The sequence below is a fragment of the Pristiophorus japonicus genome, chromosome 5 (genome assembly GCF_044704955.1).
Source record: "Pristiophorus japonicus isolate sPriJap1 chromosome 5, sPriJap1.hap1, whole genome shotgun sequence".
Taxonomy (NCBI): Eukaryota; Metazoa; Chordata; class Chondrichthyes; family Pristiophoridae; genus Pristiophorus; species Pristiophorus japonicus.
In genome coordinates this window covers 168,725,562-168,747,331 of record NC_091981.1, presented here as the reverse complement: position 1 = coordinate 168,747,331, position 21,770 = coordinate 168,725,562, and the positions used below count along the sequence as shown (strand labels likewise).

Here is a 21,770-nt window from a genome sequence, read left to right as displayed (position 1 = left end):
GTCAGATTGCTTAGTCCAACATCCAGTGCTAGATGAGCAGAGGTTTTCTCCGATTAAATATTGTGAAGACCGAAGCCATTATCTTTGGTCTCCATCACAAACTGTGTTCCCTGACCACTGACTCCATCCCTCTGCCGAGCATCAATCTGAGGGTGAACAAGTCTGTTCACAACCTAGGTGTCATCTTTGACCCTGAAACGAGTTTCCAGTCACATATCTGCGGCATAACTAAAACCACCTTTTTCCACCTCTGTAACATTGCCCACCTCCGCGCTGCCTCAGCTCTTCTGCTGCTGAAACTCTCATTTCATGCCTTTGTTACCTCTAGACTTGACTACTCCAACTCACTCCTAGCTGGCCTCCCACATTCCACACTATGTAAACTTGAGTTCATCCAAATCTCAGCAGACCGTGTACTAACTCGCACCGAGTCACGATCACGCATCACCCCTGAGCTTTCTGACCTACATTGGCTCCCAGTTAAACAACGCCTCGATTTCAAAATTCTCATCCTTGTTTACAAATCACTCCGTGGCCTTGCCCCTCCCTATCTCTGTAATCTATTTCAGCCTCACAACCCCACAAGATGTCTGCGTTCTTCAAACTCTGCCCTCTTGAACATCCCTCGTTATAACTGCTCAACCATCGGTGGTCGTGCCTTCAGCTGTTTGGGCCCTAAGCTCTGGAACTCCCTCCCTAAACCTCTCCGCCCCTCTACCTCTCTTTCCTCCTTTAAGACGCTCCTTAAAACCTACCTCTTTAAACAAGCTTTTGGTTATCTGCCTTAATTTCTTCTTTTGTGGCTCGATGTCAAATTTATTTATTTTGCTTGTAACACTGTTGTGAAGCGCCTTGGGACGTTTTACTATGTTAAAGGTGCTATATAAATAAAAGTTGTTAATAATTCAAACCTCTTCACATGATCAGGAAAGGTGAATTTCTGACTTAGCATGGAATGTATGGTGCCTGAAAAGGCATGAAGAATGAAAACGTTGGGTTGGAGATCGTTAATGGAACTATGGTTTTAAAGATGAGTGCAGTCAAGCTTGGTCTTTGTCAATGTAATCTATAAGTCACTTATATATGAATATCTTTGCCATAGAGCCTGTTCCAGCAACTAAGTTACTGACTGTAAACAAACCAATAAGAATGCTAAGATTTTAAAGCCTTTTTTTGGAATACTGCAGACCTGTGTTGAACATATGGATTGAATAAGACTGTTTTTATCGTTGTGTAATATATCCAGTGTTGCTGATGTTGGTGAGTAGTCTGGTGTCCAGTGGAAACATTTCTGACTGAGTTTTTCCAGTAAGCAGAATGAAGGTACAGAACTAAAAACAGAAAATACTAGACATGCACAGCAGCTCAGTAAACATCTGTAAGGATAAAAGACCGTATATGGCATTTCAAATGTGTAACCCTTCATCAAAAATGAAAACTGAGAGATCATATTAATAAGGTTGAAAAACATCGAGGGGAAAAAGGTCACTCAATGATGGTAGCTAACATAAACATTTGGCTTGTTTACCTCCCCACTCTCCTAAGGATGTGTAGAAAATTGTGATACCCTCATAACAAAATTATATCCTTTTCATTGGTTTAGACTGGTAGTATGTCATCTTTCCTTACCATTTACCAAGTTCAGCCTGAAGTACAGAATATTTTATTAAGCTGCTCCCTCTAGTACCATTGTAACTCAAAATCTCCACGTCGACATTGCCTTATTTAGATGAATAAATGACTGCTGTGAATTATTATTCACTAAGCTTGTGCCATCTGTTTTCATTTGTTTCCTTCCCATTTAGCCAAAGGTACTGACTTGTTTTGGTGGGACATTTATATAATGGATATCTTCACAACACAGTGAGAATTACGCACATGTGGTAGGCTCCCTAGTGTTGTAAGTTCAGAAAGCATTAGCACAGCACTGAGAAAATCACATGACAGCAACAATATTCTTTCAAATAGATGAAGAAATTAAACTCTATGTAATCAATATAGCATATTAATAAAATGCAATTTCACAAAGATGTGATTTTTTTTTGTTTCAGATGGCCGTAGTGAGATTGCCACAGATGATTCCAACTTTAATCGAAGCTATGTGAAAAAGAAACTAGAACACGGCCTTTCACGAATCTGGCAGGTTTGTGCCTCATTTGGTGAATGACATTTTTTAAAATCTTCTAGGTGGTTTATATTTTAATTCTCTAGGAAATATTTCTGTTTAAAAGTACAGGATTCATTATAGGATTCTTGTGTATGCATCTTTTAATGTAGCACAGATTGCTTTACTTTATTGATTTAAAAGTACAAGCACCTTTGTGTAATAAACCCTTTACTATAAATTGGCTTTCATATAGATCTTGAATGCGGGATTATAGAGGGGTGTTCCAATATTGCCAAATACTAAAAGTAAATGTGTATTTGTTCTACTTAATTATGACTGTATTTGGACCTGTAAGCATCTATGATGCTCGTTCAAAAAAAATTATTTGTAGATCTCCATTTCACCACAAACATGATTTTTGGATTGTGTTGTACAGCCCAGGGTGGCCATTTGAAACGATTGAATCTAGAGTGTGCCGATGTGCTGTGGTTGTTATTCATTCACCCATGTGACAGGCACATATTGAAAAGAAAGACTTGTGCCGAAAGGAGAAAATAGAAGAACATCTAGAAACAAAAAATATAATAATGAATAATCAGCATGGATTTCAAAAGGGAAAGTCTTGCTTGACCAAACTCATTGAATTTTTTCAAGAGGTAACAGAGAGAGTAGACAATGGTAATGCAGTAGGTGTAATTTATCTAGATTTTCAAAAGGCCTACGTTAAGGTACCCCATAATAGATTGATGAACAAGGTCAGAGAATGCAGCGTCAGGGGACAAGTAGCAGAATGATAAGTTAGCTGGCTTCAAGACATAAAGCAGAGAGCAGGGATAAAAGGCAGCTATTCACAGTGGCAGAAGGTGGGTAGTGGTGTTCGACAAGGATCAGTGCTAGGACCATTGTTCACAATTTATATTAACAAATTAGACTTTGGAATTAAAAGCACAATTTCTAAATTTGCAGATGACATCAAGTTGTGGGGTGGGGGGAGGGGAGGGGGAATAGTCAATACTGAGGAGGACTGCAACAAATTTCAGGAAAACATTAATAAACTTGCAGAATGGGCATATAATTGGCAAATGAAGTTCAACACAGATAAATGTGAGATATTACATTTTGGTAGGAAGAATAGCCAGGTCACTTATTACTTGGAGGGTTCGAGTCTGGGTGGGGTAGAGGAACAAACGTATCTTGGAGTACAAATACACAATTCGCTAAAAGTTGCGACGCAGGTTAGCAAGACCATACAAAATGCAAACCAAACCCTAGGGTTTATTTCTAGAGGTAGACTTGCAAAGTAGGGAGGTTATGCTAAACCTGTATTGAACCTTCGTTAGACCAAACTGCATACAGTTCTGGTCACTATCCATATAATAAAAAGGATATAGAGGCACTGGAGAGAGTGCAGAGAGGATTTAGAAGGAATATACTAGAAATGCGATGGTAAACATATCGGGAAAGGATGAACAGGCTGGGTCTCTTTTCTCTTGAAAAAAGAAGGCTGAGGGGTGACATAAAAATCTTTAAGGTTCAGATAGAGTGGATACAGGGAGAATGTTTCCACTTGTGGGGAAGAGCATAAATGAGTTTAATTGCCTCCTACACTGCTGCATGTCAGGTCTGCTCAGTGCAGACAGACCTGACATTTAGTAAAGGTGGCCTTTCCCATCTGACCCGCCACCGATTGCGCCTGCTGACTCCCAGTAAAATCCAGCCCTAAGGGTGGGGGAGAAATAATTGGACTGGGCAGGGAGTAATGGTGGAGGGAGGCAAAGAAAGGCAGATTGGGCCAAGGTAACATAATTGGGGGTCAGGCAGGGGATGGTGAAAAAAGTCCTCAACGGAAACGGGTGGAGTGCCTAAGCGGGAGGTGTGAAAAGTGCCTCAGTAGGAGGGGGATAGCGAAGTGCCTTCGTAGGGGAGGCTTAAGGCCCAATTCTTGCGATTTATTTTTTTTAAGTCAGTCAGGAGGCTCTGATTTTTTTTTTGAGCGTTCTAAATCACTCTTATTTTGACATTGCTGGGGCCTGATTTATTTATATATAAATAATTATGTACATCACAATTATTATGAATTCAATATTAATTATAAATCACCTGGTAGATACATTGGATTTCATGCAGTAACACTAGACTGCTGGACAAAAACCTACAATCTGCACTAAGATATTCTGTGTCTGATTAATTCATGCTAGAATCCCAAACTTTAGTGAAAGAGAAAGACTGCAAAGTTTTGTACTGAAAGGTGGTATTTGTTTAACTAAATATACATCTGAAGTACATTTACCTGTATTGTGTGTAAGGCACTTTTTACTAGAATTCGTGCGTGTGGCTGTAGCCATGTCTGCCAATGCGGGCATCTAGGTTTGAATCCTGTCCAGGCAAATAGGATATTAATCTCCTCCATCTGCTGGCCAGAAGAATCCTATTTAAAATGGGTTTATAAGAACATAAGAAGCAGGAGCAGGCCAATTTGGCCCCTCAAACCTGCTCCGCCATTTAATCAGATCATAGCTGATCTGATCATGGGCTCAGCTCCACTTCCCTGCCCGCTCCCCATAACCCTTTATTCCCTATCACTCAAAATTCTGTCTATCTCCGCCTTAAATATATTCAATGACTCAACCCCCACAGCTCTCTGGGGTTGAGAATGCCACAAATTTACAACCCTCTGAGAGAAAAAATTCCTCCTCAACTCAGTTTTAAATGGGCGGCCCCTTATTCTGAGACTATATCCCCTAGTTTTAGTTTCCCCTATGTGTGGAAATATCCTCCTTGTCAAGCCTCCTTATTATCTTATATGCTTTGATAAGATCACCTCTCATTCTTCTGAACTCCAATGAGTATGGGCCCAATCTACTCAACCTATCTTCATATGTCAACCCCCTCATCTCCGGAATCAACCTAGAGAACCTTCTCTGAACAGCCTCCAATGCAAGTATATCCTTCCTGAAATACAGAGACCAAAACTGTACGCGGTACTGTAAGTGTGGCCTCACTAATGTAGCAGGGCTTCTGCTTTTATACTCCATCCCCCTTGCAATAAAGGCCAACATTCCATTTGCCTTCCTGATAACTTGCTGTACCTGCATACTAACTTTTTGTGTTTCATGCACAATGACCCCCAGGTCCCTCAGTACTGCAGCACCTTGCAATTTAAGTTAGAATCTGTTTTTCTATTTTTTCTGCCAAAGTGGATAACCTCACATTTTCCAACATTATACTCCATCTGCCAAATGTTTGCCCCTCACTTAGCCTGTCTATATCCCTTTGCAGATTTCTTGTGTCCTCCTCACAATTTGCTCTCCCACCCATCTTTGTATCATCAGCAAACTTGGCTGCATTACACTCGGTCCCGTCATCCAAGTCATTAATATAGATTGTAAATAGATGGGGTCCCAGCACTGATCCCTGTGGCACCCCACTAGTCACTGCCAACCGGAAAATGACCCATTAATCCCGCCTCTGTTTTCTGTCAGTTAGCCAATCCTCTATCCATGCTAATATATTACCCCCAACCCTGTGAACTTTTATCTTGTGCAGTAACCTTTTATGTGGCACCTTATCAATTGCCTTCTGGAAATCCAAATACACCACATCTACTGGTTTCCCCCTTATCCACCCTGCTCGTTACATCCTCAAAGAACTCCAGCAAATTTTTCAAACATGATTTCCCATTTGGGAAGTTGACTCATTGCCCAGTTTTATCAATTGAGTTTATGAATTCCATGTCTCATTTAAATGAAAGTTTTCTAGTGTATTTCTTATTCACTACTTGCTACCATTGTTTCATAATTTCTGGAGCTTGCATTTTTTTGTGCACAGCACAGATGTATTTGTTGTATAGTTGTAATATTATAAAATATCTCTTGCCTAGATCTGAATAGGAGTGTAATGCTCGTTCAATGCAGTTCTTTTCGGACCTAGCCATGGGATTTTGGAAACCACTGCATCTAACTAGTATTGTTGTGACTACCAACGTAACTCAAAATCTTGTCTTTCTATAAGCAATGAAATGTAATTCAGGACTGCTGCTGTGACTTTAAATTCTGAAATTATGAAGCTAAGATTTAAATTAAGTTCATAATTTATATTCTTGTTTTATAGGATGTTCAGTTGAAAGCAAAAACATACTTGCTTGGAACAGATTTATCCAATTTCAAGTATGATGATTTTATTTTTGTACTGGACATTATTAGCAGGTATTGTACAAACTGACACTTTACTTTACTTTAATTCAACATATTTGTATTAATTAAATGCATTTTAAACTTCAACATTATTTGTTTGTAAACCAGACTGATGCAAGTTGGCGAAGAATTTTGTGGCAGTAAATCAGAAGTGTTGCAGGAGTCTATTCGGAAACAAAGTGTGAATTACTTTAAAAGCTACCACAGGTAAAGGTTATTCATCTTTATTAGAATCTAATTACATTTTTGTGTTCTGTCCCATCTCTCAAATAGCGTGTTACCAGTATAAAGGTAAATATGTTGTTATAAGCTCTTAAATTATAGCTTCATGCTTACTTACACTGACAGTAGGCCTGTAATTTCCAGATTTGTTGAACTGAATTCAAATTTTCATGTCATTTCCCTCTGTTTCTTTCTGCTGTTCTTCTAGTATAGAGAGTGTTGAAAGAATCTGACCAAAATGTTTACTTTATTGCATAAAACTGCTGAAAAGGCAGTACCCCAAGTGCTTTCTCCTCTTAAATGCAAAGCATTAAATTGTATGTGAAGACAAACTACATTCAAAAAATAAGGAATCCTTTAGCAGGCAATCCAGAAATGTTATAAGACTTAACAGTAAATAGGTTTTTATGGGTCTAGCACCCAAAGAGCCAATGAAAAATTGTTGCCCTGCCCAGGAAAAATGGATGCTAATCCATTACCGATATTCTGTGCCTGAATAGCACAGCAGCTGAATTTCTCCTAAGGCTTATTAGGGGATTGCACTTGATGTGCCTGAAGATAGCAGACTAATGTAAACGACATGCAATTGAATGTCAGAGACCTGTGCTCTCAGATTTTCTGTGTTGGTGCTGGGTACAGTTCAGATACAAATTGCTGAAAGAACAAATCTGGTGCTATAGCTTCCAAAGTTGCCAATTCAGTGCCATCCGTCTTAAGGGGCAGGTCTATTTGTCAAAAAGATCTTTATTTTTGGCTTTTTGAACAGGAAGTGATTTTGTTTCTTCTCGTCCTTTACACTTGGTAATGGAGGCCAAGTTCAGTACTGCACCCCCCCCCCCCCCCCACCCTTTTGCAATATGCCTTATTTGGAGGAAGACAAGGGCAAACAACCACAAACTGTTGACAGTTACTGAAGTCATTTTCCAGGCCCCCTCCTGAACCGCTAACAAATGTTTGCCTACCACAGAGTAGGAGTCTCCTTTCCCTGGTCTTGCAACTGCTTCATGCCAACTGGAATGAAACAAGAAGGCGCACCTTCAAACCAGCACCCCTCTCCTAATCCCATACTACCATTCTTCATACCCACAATTGTTTTCCCTGTTTCCCTGTTTCTTCGTTTCTTCACCGAAGAGAAACATAGGAAAAGGTGTAGGCCATGCAGCACCTCAAGTCCATTCAATTACATCTGCCCGCCTTGGTTGCATAACTCTTAATACCCTTGCCGAACAAAAATCATTCTCCGTTTATAAATTTTCAGTTACCCAACTTCAACAGCTTTTTAATGTGTGTGTTCCAGAATTACACTTATCTTTTGTGTGAAGAAGTGTTTTCTGACATCACCTCTGAATGGCCTAGCTCTAATTTTAAGGTTATGTCCCCATGTTCTGGACTCTCCCACCAGAGGAAATAGTTTTCCTCTGTCTACCCTATCAGTTCCTTTAATCATTTTAAACACCTCAATTGTTTCACCCCTTAAGCTTCTATAGTCATGGGAATTTGAGTCTAGTCTATGCAACTTAATTTAACCCTTGAGCATAAGAATAAAACTGGATGGATCACCTGGCATTTAGGCATCGGATTCGGGCACCGACAACGTGTTGGACCTAGCCCAGTCGACCCTGCAAAGTTCTCCTCACTGACATCTGGGGACTTGTGCAAAAATTGGGAGGGCTGTCTCACAGACTAGTCATGCTGACATTCATACTCCGAGAATCATATCTATCAGCCAGCATCCCACATTCTTCCATCACCATCACTGGGTATGTCCTGTCCCACTGGCAGCACAATGGTATACAGTCGGAAGGGAGTGGCCCTGGGAGCAATGTTCCCTCTAAGTTTCTTTTTGGGTGTACAGCCCTTTTAACAGGCTGCGCAGCCCATTCAAATTTCCGTGCATTCGAGGGTTTTTCATTCAAAGGCCGGTGACCGGCCTGAATGGGAACATTGCCTGGGAGTCCTCAATATTGAAGGCTCAAGGCATCAGATGGGCAAGGAAACCCCCTGCTGATTACCACCAATCGTCCTCCCTCAAGTGACTGTGACCATGGTAAACTATCTCTCCTCATACCTCTCGACCTGTCTGCAGCCTTTGACCCGGTGGCCGCACCATCTTTCTCCAATGTCATCGAGCTGGGAGTGACTGCATTCGCCGGATTCCATTCTTATCTATACTGTCATTAAAGAAAAAAGAATGACTTGCATTTATATAGCACCTTTCACGACCTCAGGATGTCCCAAAGCGCTTTACAACCAATTAAGTACTTTTGAAGTGTAGTCATTGTTGTAATGTAGGAAATGTGGCAGTCAATTTGCACAGAGCAAGCTCCCACAAACAACAATGTGTTCATGACCAGAACATGTAATGTTGGTCAAGGAATAAACATTGGCCACCCCCAGGGCACCGAAGATAACTCCCCTGCTCTTCTTCGAAATAGTACCATGGAATCTTTTACATCTACCGGACAGTAGACGGGGCCTCGGTTTAATGTTTCATTCGAAAGACGGCACCTCAATCACCTGCAATGGCTTCTCTTCCCGTTCTCAGACCATTACCTCTGGAGTCCCTCCCATTTCTCATCCAAATGTTGCCCCTCGGCAACATCATCTGAATCCATGTCATCTGATACCCAGCTCTACCCCATCGCCACCTTTCTCAGCACCTCCACTGTCTCTATTTTGTCACACTGCTTGTCTGGCATCCAGTACTGGATGTGCAGAAATTTCCTCCAACTAAATATTGAGAAGATCAAAGCTATTGTCTTCAGTCTCTGCCACAAACCCCGTTCCCTAGCCACCGACTCCATCCCTCCCCCAGCAACTGTCTGAGGCTAAACCAGACCATTCAGAACTTTGATATATTTAACACCGAGATAAGATTCGGACTACATATCCGCTCCATTGCCAAAACTGCCTACTTCCAGCTCTGTAACATTGCCCAACTCCACCCCTGCCTCAGCTCATCTGCTGCTGAAACCCTCATCCATGCCTGTGTTACCTCCAGACTTGACTATTCCAATGCTTTCCTGGGCAGCATCCCATCTTCCACCCTCCATAAACTTGAGCTCATCCAAAACTGATATCCTAACTCCCACCGTCCCCTTCGCCCATCACCCCTGTGCTCGCTGACCTCCATTGGCTCCTGGTCCGGCAATGCCTCAATTTTAAAATTATTAAACTTGCTTTCAAAATCCCTCCATGGTCTCACCCCTCCCGATCTCTTTAACCTCCTCCAGCCCTACAACCTTCCGAGATTTCTGAACTCCTAGAATTGTGGCCTTTTGCTCGATTTTAATCACTCCACGATTGGTGACCATGCCTTTTGCTGCTGAGGCCCTCAGCTCTAGAATTCCCTCCCTAAACCTCTCTGCCTCTCTACCTATTTTTTCCTCCCTCAACAACAACAGCAACTTTTATTTATATTGCGCCTTTAAAGTAGTAAAACGTCCCAAGGGCCTTGAAGTGCCTTGGGACATTTACTCTGTCAAAGAGGCTATATAAATGCAAATGATCTTACTGTCCCTGTACCCAAAAGAGTGCTTTCATTGGTGCCTGAAGTCCATTCTTTCCATGTTAATGAGGACCAGCAGAAAACACAAGCAAAGCATATTTAGGAACCTGCAATCGAGGAAGCTTTTCAATTTTTAATGTGACTTTTATTTATGCCATAAAATCCACTCAACGAAACAGAAAATACAGAGCAGGTCACAGTGAAGATAATTTTTTTTTAAAGCTGAAAACATTGCAATTAAGTACCAGATGGATGACCATGTTTTCTGCTGCATCTGAAATTCCAGTCACAAATGTTAAGAGATCCTTGAACAAAGGCAATTGGAGGATACTTGCATTTGGGAGTCAGGTGTGGGGCATTTTTGTGGGCGGAGAATTGTTTGGATGAAGGGTTTGATGGACAGACGTAAAGGATCGAGGAGACTTGGGCGTATTGTTAAATGCGTAATTTACTTGTGTTCAAAATTCAGTGATGTTTTCAGCCAGGTAATTTGTTAGCACCCAGGTTATACGTCTCTCTCAGCACAAATGCAGAGGAAAATCCAGGCCCCTACTTCTGTGTGGGCTTGGCAAAAAAAAAGTACTTTATGCTACATTGATAATTGTTCCCGATCCGCCGAGAACAAATATAATAATTCGGTATAGTTTCTAAATAGCTATTTGCTGGTGAATTTTGAAGAGGTGAATCTTGATGATTTCATGGAAGGAAAGTTGAAGCAGCTACGAGAAAGCTCACTTGTCAAACTTCTTCAGGATGTTCTAAAGCTTGACTACTGAGTGGCCTAAGGAAGTTCACTTACTGAAGTGTTGCATTATATAGCATTAACCGATTGCAGAAGGAGAAATCTATAAAACCTCATCGTCATAGGCAGTCCCTTGGAGTCGAGGATGACTTGCTTCCACTCTTACAAAGCCTAAGTGTGCATTTACCCTCCTAAACCTTGTTTATTTATGTAAAATAAGATTATTATAACTAAAATATTAATGAACTATTTAATCTGTTTCTGTAGAATACGCCTTGAAGAACTGCGAATGTTTTTGGAAAATGAAACTTGGGAATTATGTCCTGTGAAGTCAAACTTCAGTATTTTGCAATTACATGTAAGTGATCACTGTCCGGAATGGGGTTTGTCAAACTTACTTTAACTCTCAGGAATGCACCACTATTACAAGAGAAAATTCAAATATAAATGAAAGTTTCTGTGTGCATTTCTCTCTTTAATCATGCCTAGTATTGCAAAATTACCAAAATCTGTTTGTATGATAGCAAAGTTAGTATATCCTAAAAAAATGTATTGTCATTTATCCTAGATATCTATGTCACAGGAGAGACTCACAAATAAGTGGCGCTCCCCTGATGACTTAGTGAGTAAATGTATTATGTGGTTTGGTAGTGAGTTAGCACATCAGGTAGGCCCCAGGTTAGTCTTGGTTTTGCGTTATGTAGACTGGGACATGGTGGAGGCACGACAATGGGTCTTTGCATTCATAGCCAGGGAGGGACAAATTTGGTAACTCATTCTTGTTCCTGATTGATAGTGAAGTGCACTAGTAACAAAATGATCAAGTTCTGCTTTGACAACCCCGCTCGGTTGACACCATTAGTGTCTTGCACAAAGGATGGCTACTTGAGTGAGGGCTGTTGGTGCCATAGAACAAGAGACTCCAGGTATAATCACTGCTTTTAGGAGAAGAGTGGAGAAAATTGGAGGTGGGTGGAGAGAAAGGAATAATTGTAGTACTCAAGATACTGTATATAGAATTTCCAACTACAGATACTTCTCGATAAATTACCAGTAATTACGGGCTCGAGTTGCTCCTATTTTTTTGGAGTTTAGCAACTAGTTTAGTATGGAGTTTCTTGGAAATTGCAATTCTCGGCATTTAGTTTGCTCCAATTCTAGTGAGTTAGAATAGTTTCATTTTAGAACAGTTTTTTTTCCAAAAGGTGGCGTGTCCAGCCACTTACGCCTGTTTTGCAAGTTTAGGCAGCGAAAACTTACTCCAAACTAAGTTAGAATGGAGTAAGTGTAGATTTTTGTATGCTCAGAAAAACCTTGCCTACACTTTATAAATTAGGCATAGGGAACGAGAGATGGGGCGGGGGGAGGGGAAGGAAAGTTAAATGGAAGTTAGGGGATTTTACAAAGCATTAAACACTTCACTTTTAACCATAAAGATGCATAGAAACCATCATAATTTTTAAATAACAATAAAAGAACATTAAATCAAGTAATAAAAATTAGAAGTCCTACCTTGCCGACTGGAGCACGCAATGGAATTGGCGTATTTTGTATCTAGAAGCTTATTAATTTAGGTGTTTATTAATTTGGTGCTTCCAGATTGCAAGATTCCACTTTTAGAATTCCAACCAGTCCGGAATAAAAGCAGGGCGTTTCTCCCCCAGTCTAGGCACGCTCCCCGCGGATGCGGTCTTGAAATGTCATCCCCTTACTTTGCCGAAATCTGTGGTTGTCAGAGAATGTTCAAAGACGTGGATCCCGAGTCCAGCTCAGAGTCGTCCGTGGCCTGAGCGCCCATCTTCTGAATGGAGCACAGACTGACTCCGAACATGGGCTTGTGTAACTCCCGACCACAGCAAGTGAGTGGGCTCTCCCTCCAACTTGCTTCCCATCGGGTGATTTGTCAGTTGGTCTGTCAATGAAACCAGCGATTTCCCTCCCAGACATCTCAGGCAGATGTTGCTTTCTGGGCTCCCAGTTAATTGGATCATCCCAGCCATAATGAAACACGAGCACGAAGTTCAAATGTATGTACTTGAATATATGCTCTCCATAAATTGAAAATTCTGAACTGATGTTATTTCTAGATAGTGTTAAAATGCTGGGTGGGGTGTTTCTAGGAAGCCCGAGTCCTGATAACTCAGCACATCTTCAATGCCCGGGGAGCCCATTCGGCCAGGGCTAGGGGCGGCGTGCTTCAGGCCCCTCCCACGCTGCGTCGCAGAGATTTGGGCTGCGAGGAGCTACTGCACATGTGCGTACACTCTACTGCGCATGTGCAGAGGTCCCGGCACTGTTTTCAGCGCTGGGACCTGGCTCCACCCCCCCCCCCCATCACTTGTGCTGCGCTATGCCAAGGCTGAAGATGTCCTGACGAGCTCGGAGAATTAGAAGGTAACTTTTTGGCGCCCTTTTTATTCTAGACAGGGGGCGGAAACTTCGGCCCTGTGTGACATTCGTGAAACCTCTTGTGTAAACAGCTCCATGTATCAGGAGAACTATGCTGACAGCCACTGTTACAAATTGACAAAAAGGAACAAATATACGTACTAAGTAGTAATGAACATGAGGGAATGATTTCAAGGATATATTTGTATCATTTGAGCCCGGGACTGGAGTCAGCAGGTTGTGCTGCACTCTCTGACATAGATGTTCTTTTAATTTTAATTGATCCAGACACTAGAGTTCATAACAGAATAGATGTTTCACTACCTGTGTCCTGCCTTTGATTTTTCTCAACAAATGCCCACCTAGCTCCCTCCATAAAGGGGTCAAGTTTCAGCCTGAGTTGCTCCTATTTTTTTGGAGCAACTAGTTTAGAATGGAGTATCCTAGAAATTGCAATTCTTGGCCTTTAGTTTGCTCCAGTTCTAACGAGTTAGAACAGTTTCATTTTAGAACAGATTTTTTTTTAAAGGGGGCGTGTCCGGCCATTTACGCCTGTTTTGCAAGTTTAGGCAGCAAAAACTTACTCCAAACTAACTTAGAATGAAGTAAGTGTAGATTTTTGTACGCTCAGAGAAACCTTGCCTACGCTTGGAAATCAGGTGTAGGGAAGAGAAGAGAGGAAGATGCGGGGGGGGGGGGGTAGAGAAGAGAGGAAGATGGAAGGGAGAGAGAAGACGATGAAGAAGAAGCCGGGTCCTGCCGAGGACTTCGGGCGGGCAGGCCCCGCTGACGACAACGACGACGCCGGCTGCCAGGAGTTCTTTGGACGGGGCCCGCCCCCAGCGAGAGGCCGGGCGGGTGGGCCCCGCCGCCGAGGTAAGATGCGCAGGCCGGGGATGGGGCGACGTCCCTTCGGCCTGGGATAGGGTCGTCGCCCCGGAGACAGGACGCCACTGCGCACACACGCAGCTGCTGGCACTGTTTTCGGTGCAGGGCTGTAACTCCGCCCCCAGCAGCTCCTGCTGCACAGTGTCAAGGTGGAATTGGGCCTACAACTATCTGAGAATCGCGAGGTAAGTATTCGGCGCAATTTTTGTTCTGTAAATTAGGCGGGCCTCTCCAATGTGTGCCTTTCTAGCGGGCGGGCAAAACTTGACCCCATTATGACTGATAATCAACCTCAATTGCTTTGTTTGATAGTTCTTTCCTAACATTTGCCACCCTCTGTCTATTCACCTTTCCTCTTCTGAGTATCATTCCTTGCCCTCTCATTGTCATATTTGGAGCCATGGTAAACCATTTTTAGGGTTCAACTTGTCAAAACTTTTAAGTATCTTGAATACCTCAATAAGATTCCCTCCCATTTTCTCTAGTGTAAGCTAACTCTGCTTTAGTCGTCTCTGCTTGTAGCTCAGTGTCTGATGCTGGGTATCACATGGATCACTTTCTAGTGCTACGATAGCTTTCCTATAATATGGCAACCAAAACGGCACACAGCATACCAGTTGGTCATGAAGCAATGGTCTGTATAGGCACACTATTACATTGTGACTTCTGTTCTATTCGAAGCACGATACAACTCAAGATCCTATTTCCATTGAGCAGGCATTGTTTCCAAAACCTTGCTGAAGTCTACATAAACAATGTCCATTACTGTCATCCCTATTGTTATACATTAACCCCACCTCCACCCAGTCTTCATTCTTTTAAATCACAAGCAGGCAAACAAAGAGCATTCCTGGCACTCAACTGACCTCATCTGGCTCGACCACATCAAGCTTTACCATGCCTCACTCTCACTCTCAGCTGCCAAAACCACCTACTATTCCAAAATTATCCTGGCGAGCAAGAACAACCCTAATATCGCCACAAATAAAGACTTTCTCAAACGCTTTTCTCCTGCCCCCTTCATCCTCGCCTCCAATACCAAATGCGAAGAGCTCATGGAATTTTGTGTTAGCGCTAAGATGGAGACCAGCCATGCAGCCAACTGGGCTTTCTTCCCCTTCATCTCCTCCTCCGTCCTGGATCTCTTAAGTCTTCACAGATTCTAGTTCCAGCTGCTCGTCACTCTCCACTTTCTTGTCACTCCACCTTCTCACCCATTCCCTCCTTACACTTCAAATTTATCTTTTCCATGAGATCTACCTCCAAGTTTGCAGATGACACTAAACTGGGTGGCAGTGTGTACTGTGAGGGGGCTGCTAGGAGGCTGCAGGGTGACGTGGACAGGTTAGGTGAGTGGGCAAATGCATGGCAGGTGCAGTATAATGTGGATAAATGTGAGGTTATCCACTTTGGGGGCAAAAACACGAAGACTGAATATTACAGAATGGCGGCAGATTAGGAAAAGGGGAGGTGCAACGAGACTTGGGTGTCATGGTTCATCAGTCATTGAAAGTTGGCATACAGGTACAGCAGGTGGTGAAGAAGGCAAATGGTATGTTGGCCTTCATAGCTAGGGGATTTGAGTATTGGAGCAGGGAGGTCTTACTGCAGTTGTACAGGGCCTTGGTGAGGCCTCACCTGGAATATAGTGTTCAGTTTTGGTCTCCTAATCTGAGGAAGGACGTTCTTGCTATTGAGGGAGTGCAGCGAAGGTTCACCAGATGGCAGGACTGACATATGAGGAGAGACTGGATCAACTGGGCCTTTATACATTGGAGTTTAGATGGATGAGAGGCGATCTCATAGAAACATATAAGATTCTGATGGGACTGGACAGGTTGGATGCAGGAAGAATGTTCCCAATGTTGGGGAAGTCCAGAACCAGGGGACAGAGCCTAAGGATAAGGGGTAAGCCATTTAGGACTGAGATAAGGAGAAACTTCTTCACTCAGAGTTGTTAACCAGTGGAATTCCCTGCCGCAAAGAGTTGTTGATGCCAGTTCATTGGATATATTCAAGAGGGAGCTTGATATGGCCCTTACGGCTAAAGGGATCAAGAAGTATGGAGAGAAAGCAGGAAAGGGGTCCTGAGGGAATGACTAGCAATGATCTTATTGAATGGTGGTGCAGGCTTGACTGGCCGACTCCTGCACCTATTTTCTATGTTTCTATCTTTCTATGATCTGAGATCCTCTCCCCACCCAACTCCTGATCACCCAACTACCACTCTTTACCCCCTTGTGTGCTACTGCTATATGGGAATGTACTTGCATAGTTTCACTCATAACTATTTGAATTTAGGTGGTATTTCTCTAGCAATGGCTTCTCTTCCTTTCCTGCACTATCATACTAGGAGTCTCCCAAAGATACACCCATGGCCCCCTCTTTTCTTCACCTAGCAGTCCCTCTCTGCTACTTCTCTTGACTTTGCAATCATTTCATTGCTACCAAACTGCCGGTCTGACATCAAGTCTGCTAAATTACAGCATCCTTCAGCTTAATATTGGGAAGATCGTAATTGTTGTTACTCACTACAAACTTCTAACCGTATTGATTCTGTCCCAATCTCTGGCCTCTCACTCAGATTTAACATGACCATGTACAACCTTGCTATTTGAACCTGAGCTTCAAATTCCATTACCACAACCACTTATTTCCGCCTCTGCAATATTGCCCACTTCCACCTAAGATTCTCATCCACTGAAAACCTTATTTGTGCTTTTGTCATCTCTAGATTCAATTCCAGTGTTCTCAACCTTCCTTCATCCATTATCCTAAAACTCCAACTTGTCCAAAATGCAGTTGCTTTCTCTCTCTCTCTCTCTTTCCCCCCCCCCCCCCCCCCCCCAAACTCCACTTATCCATTGTCTCTGTCCTCGTAGACCTTCACTGGTTTCCTATCCCAAACATAAATTTAAAATCCTTATCTTCAAAATTTGTCATGGCCTCTCTCTTCTCCACCTCTGCAACCCCTTCCAGCCTTGCTCATCCTCCTGTATCCTTTGATCTTCTGATTCTATCTTTCTGTGCATCCCACGTTCATTCTGTCCATCATTGGTGGCAGGGCTTTCAGTCCCCTAGGTCCTGCTTTCTGGAACTCCCTTCTGCGATCCATCCAGCTTGCTATCTCACTCCCTTTTAATAATAGTCTCAAAACACGTCATTTCTCTATAAAGTACCTTGGATCATTTTGTATGTTAGTGACAAAATGTAAATCTGACACAAACTCTGACATCATCTCAAAAAATGTTAACAGATTTGTCAAACATCATCCCTCTCCCCAATAAATGCATTCTGATGCCTTGATGATCTCAGGAGCCTACTATTAGCAAGGGCAGACATCGATGACGAGGACCAATACTGCCCAGTGTGCCAGCGCAGCCTTTGGTCACCTGAGGAAGAGAATGTTTGAAGACCAGGACCTCAAATCTGGTACCAAGCTTATGGTCTACAGGGCAGTAGTGATACCCGCTCTCCTATATGGCTCAGAGACGTGAACCATATACAGTAGACATTTCAAAGCGCTAGAGAAGTACCACCAGCGTTGCCTCCGCAAGATCCTGCAAATCCACTGAGGGGATAGACATACCAACGTCAGTGTTCTCACTGAGGCCAACATCCCTAGCATCGAAGCACTGACCACACTTGACCAGCTCTGTTGGGCGGGCCACATCATCCGCATGTCCGACACGAAGCAAGTGCTCTACTCGGAACTCCTACATGCAAGCGACTCCCAGGTGGGCAGAGGAAACGTTTCAAGGACACCCTCAAAGCCTCCTTGATGATAAAGTGCAACATCCCCACCGGCACCTGGGAATCCCTGGCCCAAGACCGCCCAAAGTGGAGGAAGAGCATCCGGGAGGGCGTTGAGCACCTCGAGTCACATCGCCGAGAGGATGCAGAAATCAAGCGCAGACGGCGGCAAACAAGACTCCCCACTCACCCTTTCCTTCAACGACTGTCTGTCCCACCTGTGACAGAGACTGTAATTCCCATATTGGACTGTACAGTCACCTGAGAACTCACTTTGAGTGAAAGCAAGTCTTCCTTGATTTTGAGGGACTGCCTATGATTTCTCTAGATATTTCAAAATACCCTTTGTCAAGATAACTGCTAATATTTTATCTGTGACAAAATTACACTGGCATGTAATTTTCAGGACCGTCCTTTTGCCCTTCCCTCCAGACCTTTGGTACAACTTCCAATTCTAATGATTCCCTAAAGATCCTTGTTTACAGCCCATCTGGTCTCAAAGCCTTATCCTCTTTCAATATCTTCAATGTTTCCTTCACATCCTTTTCAATAATTACTATTGTCCTTAAAATTTCCTCCTTTACCAGAAAAACAAACCTTCCCTCCAGGAACAAGTCGGGTGCATTTTCTATGATCAGTATAATTAGGATATATGCCATTTCCTAGATATCTGATGCCATTCTCCCATTGTGCGATTGAAAGGTCCTTCTACTGACTTTGTTTATTTTGGATGTAGTTATGTTTTTAGGTTTCCTGCAATCCTTCTCTTTCTGTTTTAGTTTGACTCTCTACTTTTCTAGCAATCTTCATCTTGTCTGTCGACCACTCGAGTTGAATGTCGATGTTTGAGGCACACTCTTATTCCTTGCTTAATTCCTTCGATGTCATGTAGGTTTCCTCTCCTTCTCATTGTACTTTTTATCCGGTAATTCCTGGATTATGCATTTTAAAATAGATCACTTTCCTAAATGTCCCTCTAACAATCTATTCTAGTCCAACTCTATTAGCTGCTTCCTTATTCTGTCAAAGTCTACCTTCCTAAAATTAAGATGCTGCATTGTACTCCTTATCCCGGTGAGTCTGATGTCAAACTGTATTATGTAATGGTCACTCTTCACTCAGCTCTGGTTTGTTATGCAGAAGCAGATCCAAAATTGTTAACCTGGGTCAAAAAGCAGTCCCTCATTAGGTCAAAGACTTAAGTGTCTCTGCATGTCATTTTCTGTTCAGGTTTGTCTGAGGGTTTATGTAGTTGCACAAAATATGGTCCTAGAAATGTTAGATTTGTCATTATAGATGAGGTGAAGTTGTTCAATGTTGTGTCTGTGGATGATTCTGATTACCCCATATACAAAAATCCATTTATTGATTAAAGTGTCTTAGCTATTTTACAATGCTGTGTTACAAATGGCTCTGGTATTTTTCAGGAGTTTCTAATGGCTCAGAACTCCAAAGTAACAAAAGTGACAGATTAACACCCTGGGCTGTACTATAATGAGAGTGGTATACATTCTATTTGAACAAAAATTGCACATTGTTGTCAATAAAATAAATTACTGTCATGTTGCTTCATTGAGCATATGATCAATACAAATGTATCCTGACTTGTTTGCTTAGATTGAAATACAATGTTTTAGCTATCATTAGTCCTAAATCCTAATCTATTTAAATGATCTTAATGGTAATGTATTGCTTTTAGGAGTTTAAATTTATGCGACAGTCACGTTCCCCTTCTGTGTCACCTAGCAAGCAATACACAACAACATCAACAGCAGGGTCTCTATTTGACCAATACCAAAATGGTAGAAATCCATTTGAACAGCAGACAGATGGCAAAGATGATGAAACAGAAGATGTTCTTGCTGCTAATGGGGTATGACTCTCTATTTGCAGTGCTTTAAAAGAAAAGCTTTTCAGAATGGCAAGAGAGCAATCTTAAATATTTGAAATAAAACTTTAATGTCAGAAATGTCTGTAATGCTTTTGAGTGGGGAATATATGTTTATATATTTTCGTGCAAATCGTCAATCTGCCCTAAAGACCATTTTCATAATACTAACGTTACTGAAGTATGCAGAAATGAGAGCCTGATTTTACTAGGCTGTCAGCTGGCTTTTAAAATCACTTTGAAAGCTAATTGCAAGAACAGAATAATGTATTGAAACAGAGAATATAATCTTTGTTTAATATCTATAACTTTTATAAACGAGGAAAACTTAAGTTCCTGCAGCTTACTGATGACATGCTTCATCATGATAAACTCTGATAAACTTAGCCACTTTAAAGGAATATATGTGTAAATGATCTGGTTCTGCTACCTGTGGGTTGGTCACAGCTATGAATACTGGCAGAAAACTCATCGGGCCTGAAATTTGGGTCGGAGGCATCCTTCGGACGAACGCCTCTGACCTGTGAATTTTTAACATTACCTGGTAGTCCCGGATGCGCCTGCGATTCCTGCGCGAGGCTCTCTCTTCCCGTGCTTCGGAGCATGCCCCTGTCCTTCAGGTTCTGAGTTCTTATTGCTATCAATGAGAAAAAAAACGAACACACTAAGCACGACATAAAAAAACCACACCTCACGTAATTAAAATTAATTGAAATTAAAGTTCATTAAATGTTGTACACAAAAAATTAAAAAAAAAATTTTGAAGTCAAGCCAAAACTTGACAGATTGGAAAAGCCGGTTTTCAGCGCATGCGCATTACACACCGAAAACCGGCTTTTGTGGGGCGACGCCGGGTCCACACATATTCCGTATGGACCAGGCGAGGCCGAAATTTTAGCCCCATCGTATTGTTTATCCAAGTTATATTGCCATAAGCATATTAGTTTATAGTTGCTTTTTCTTTTCCCTATTTCTTGCACTGTTCATACGGTTCTCTTCTGACAGCTTAACAAGTTTATCAAATGGGCAGCTGAATCAAAACAGACCAGGAAGGCAGCTGAACCCAACAGTTGTCCTCAGTGCCCTAGGTTAGGAAGGGAGAAATCGATCAAGGTCTCTGCTCATTGTCACTGTTCAGTGAAGTACAGTGTGTGGGGATCATGAAGAGATGATTAGGTTCAGCTGTAATTTTCTCTTCCCCACCCCCTATCCCCATTCCCCCTCCTCATTTAAATAGCCTGTGATTAGTAGCCACTTGGGTAAGGTACTGGAAGGTAACTGCTGTCTCTGGAGCCATACCCTCATAAAACTCAAAGCCTTCAGTCGAGGAGGGGGAAAAAAAAATCAGCCTGGGAGCTTGTCTTCAGCATATCACCTTGGTCAAGGAATAGATGTGGACAGACAAAAGAGGAAAAGTGGAAACAACAAAAGTAAATGGTGCTAAAGTGGCTGAGTTGGAACACACAGACTTGTGTTGGTAGGCATTTATTTATAAATCGTTTGGTGAAACTGCTGCATGTAAAGGTGAGCTAATCAATGATCGGACACCCAGTGCCAACTGGAAACCTTCCCAGATCCGGTATATCTTGGCCAGGTAAATTGCAAAACTTCCTCTATTCTGCTACATATCAGAAGATCGTCCTGTATTACAGCAGTACATTTTTTTTTCTGCGTCCTGGACATTTTTTTTTATGGCCTCTTTAATTAAAATTCCATTTTAGTGCATAAGTACAGGCAGTTTTGTACTGAGTGCCGAGATGATCAAGGATCAAGAATGTCCACAGCCCTACATGCAACAGAGAAAAAGATTTTCATTCTATCAAGTCAATCTAGAGTTAAACTCAATTCCTAGAGGTAAAGTAATGGCACATTAAGCTACTGTGCTCTACTGTTCATGAAACATTCTGCTTGAATTTTACTAGTTCTGTTGCCTTTTGTTACATAGATGACACTATTTCACAAGCACAGCATGTATATTCAACATAAATTTTTTTTAAATTTAACCAGCATATTCTGAGTGATATTTGGTTAGATGGATTACTAGTTCCAGGTAATTGGACTGAGGATTGTTTCTGTTCACA

General features: G+C 42.1%; 1 protein-coding gene across 1 annotated transcript in view; it reads left to right on the top strand.

Annotated features, from left to right (window-relative positions):
• The window catches only part of vps50 (VPS50 EARP/GARPII complex subunit), a 351,039-nt gene that overhangs the window by 204,334 nt on the left and 124,935 nt on the right, over positions 1–21,770 (top strand). The window contains exons 14-18 of the mRNA XM_070881083.1: positions 2,052–2,143; positions 6,218–6,312; positions 6,409–6,507; positions 11,040–11,130; positions 19,501–19,674. Coding sequence (XP_070737184.1) covers positions 2,052–2,143; positions 6,218–6,312; positions 6,409–6,507; positions 11,040–11,130; positions 19,501–19,674 — 551 coding nt within the window. The remainder of the gene's footprint in view (positions 1–2,051; positions 2,144–6,217; positions 6,313–6,408; positions 6,508–11,039; positions 11,131–19,500; positions 19,675–21,770) is intronic.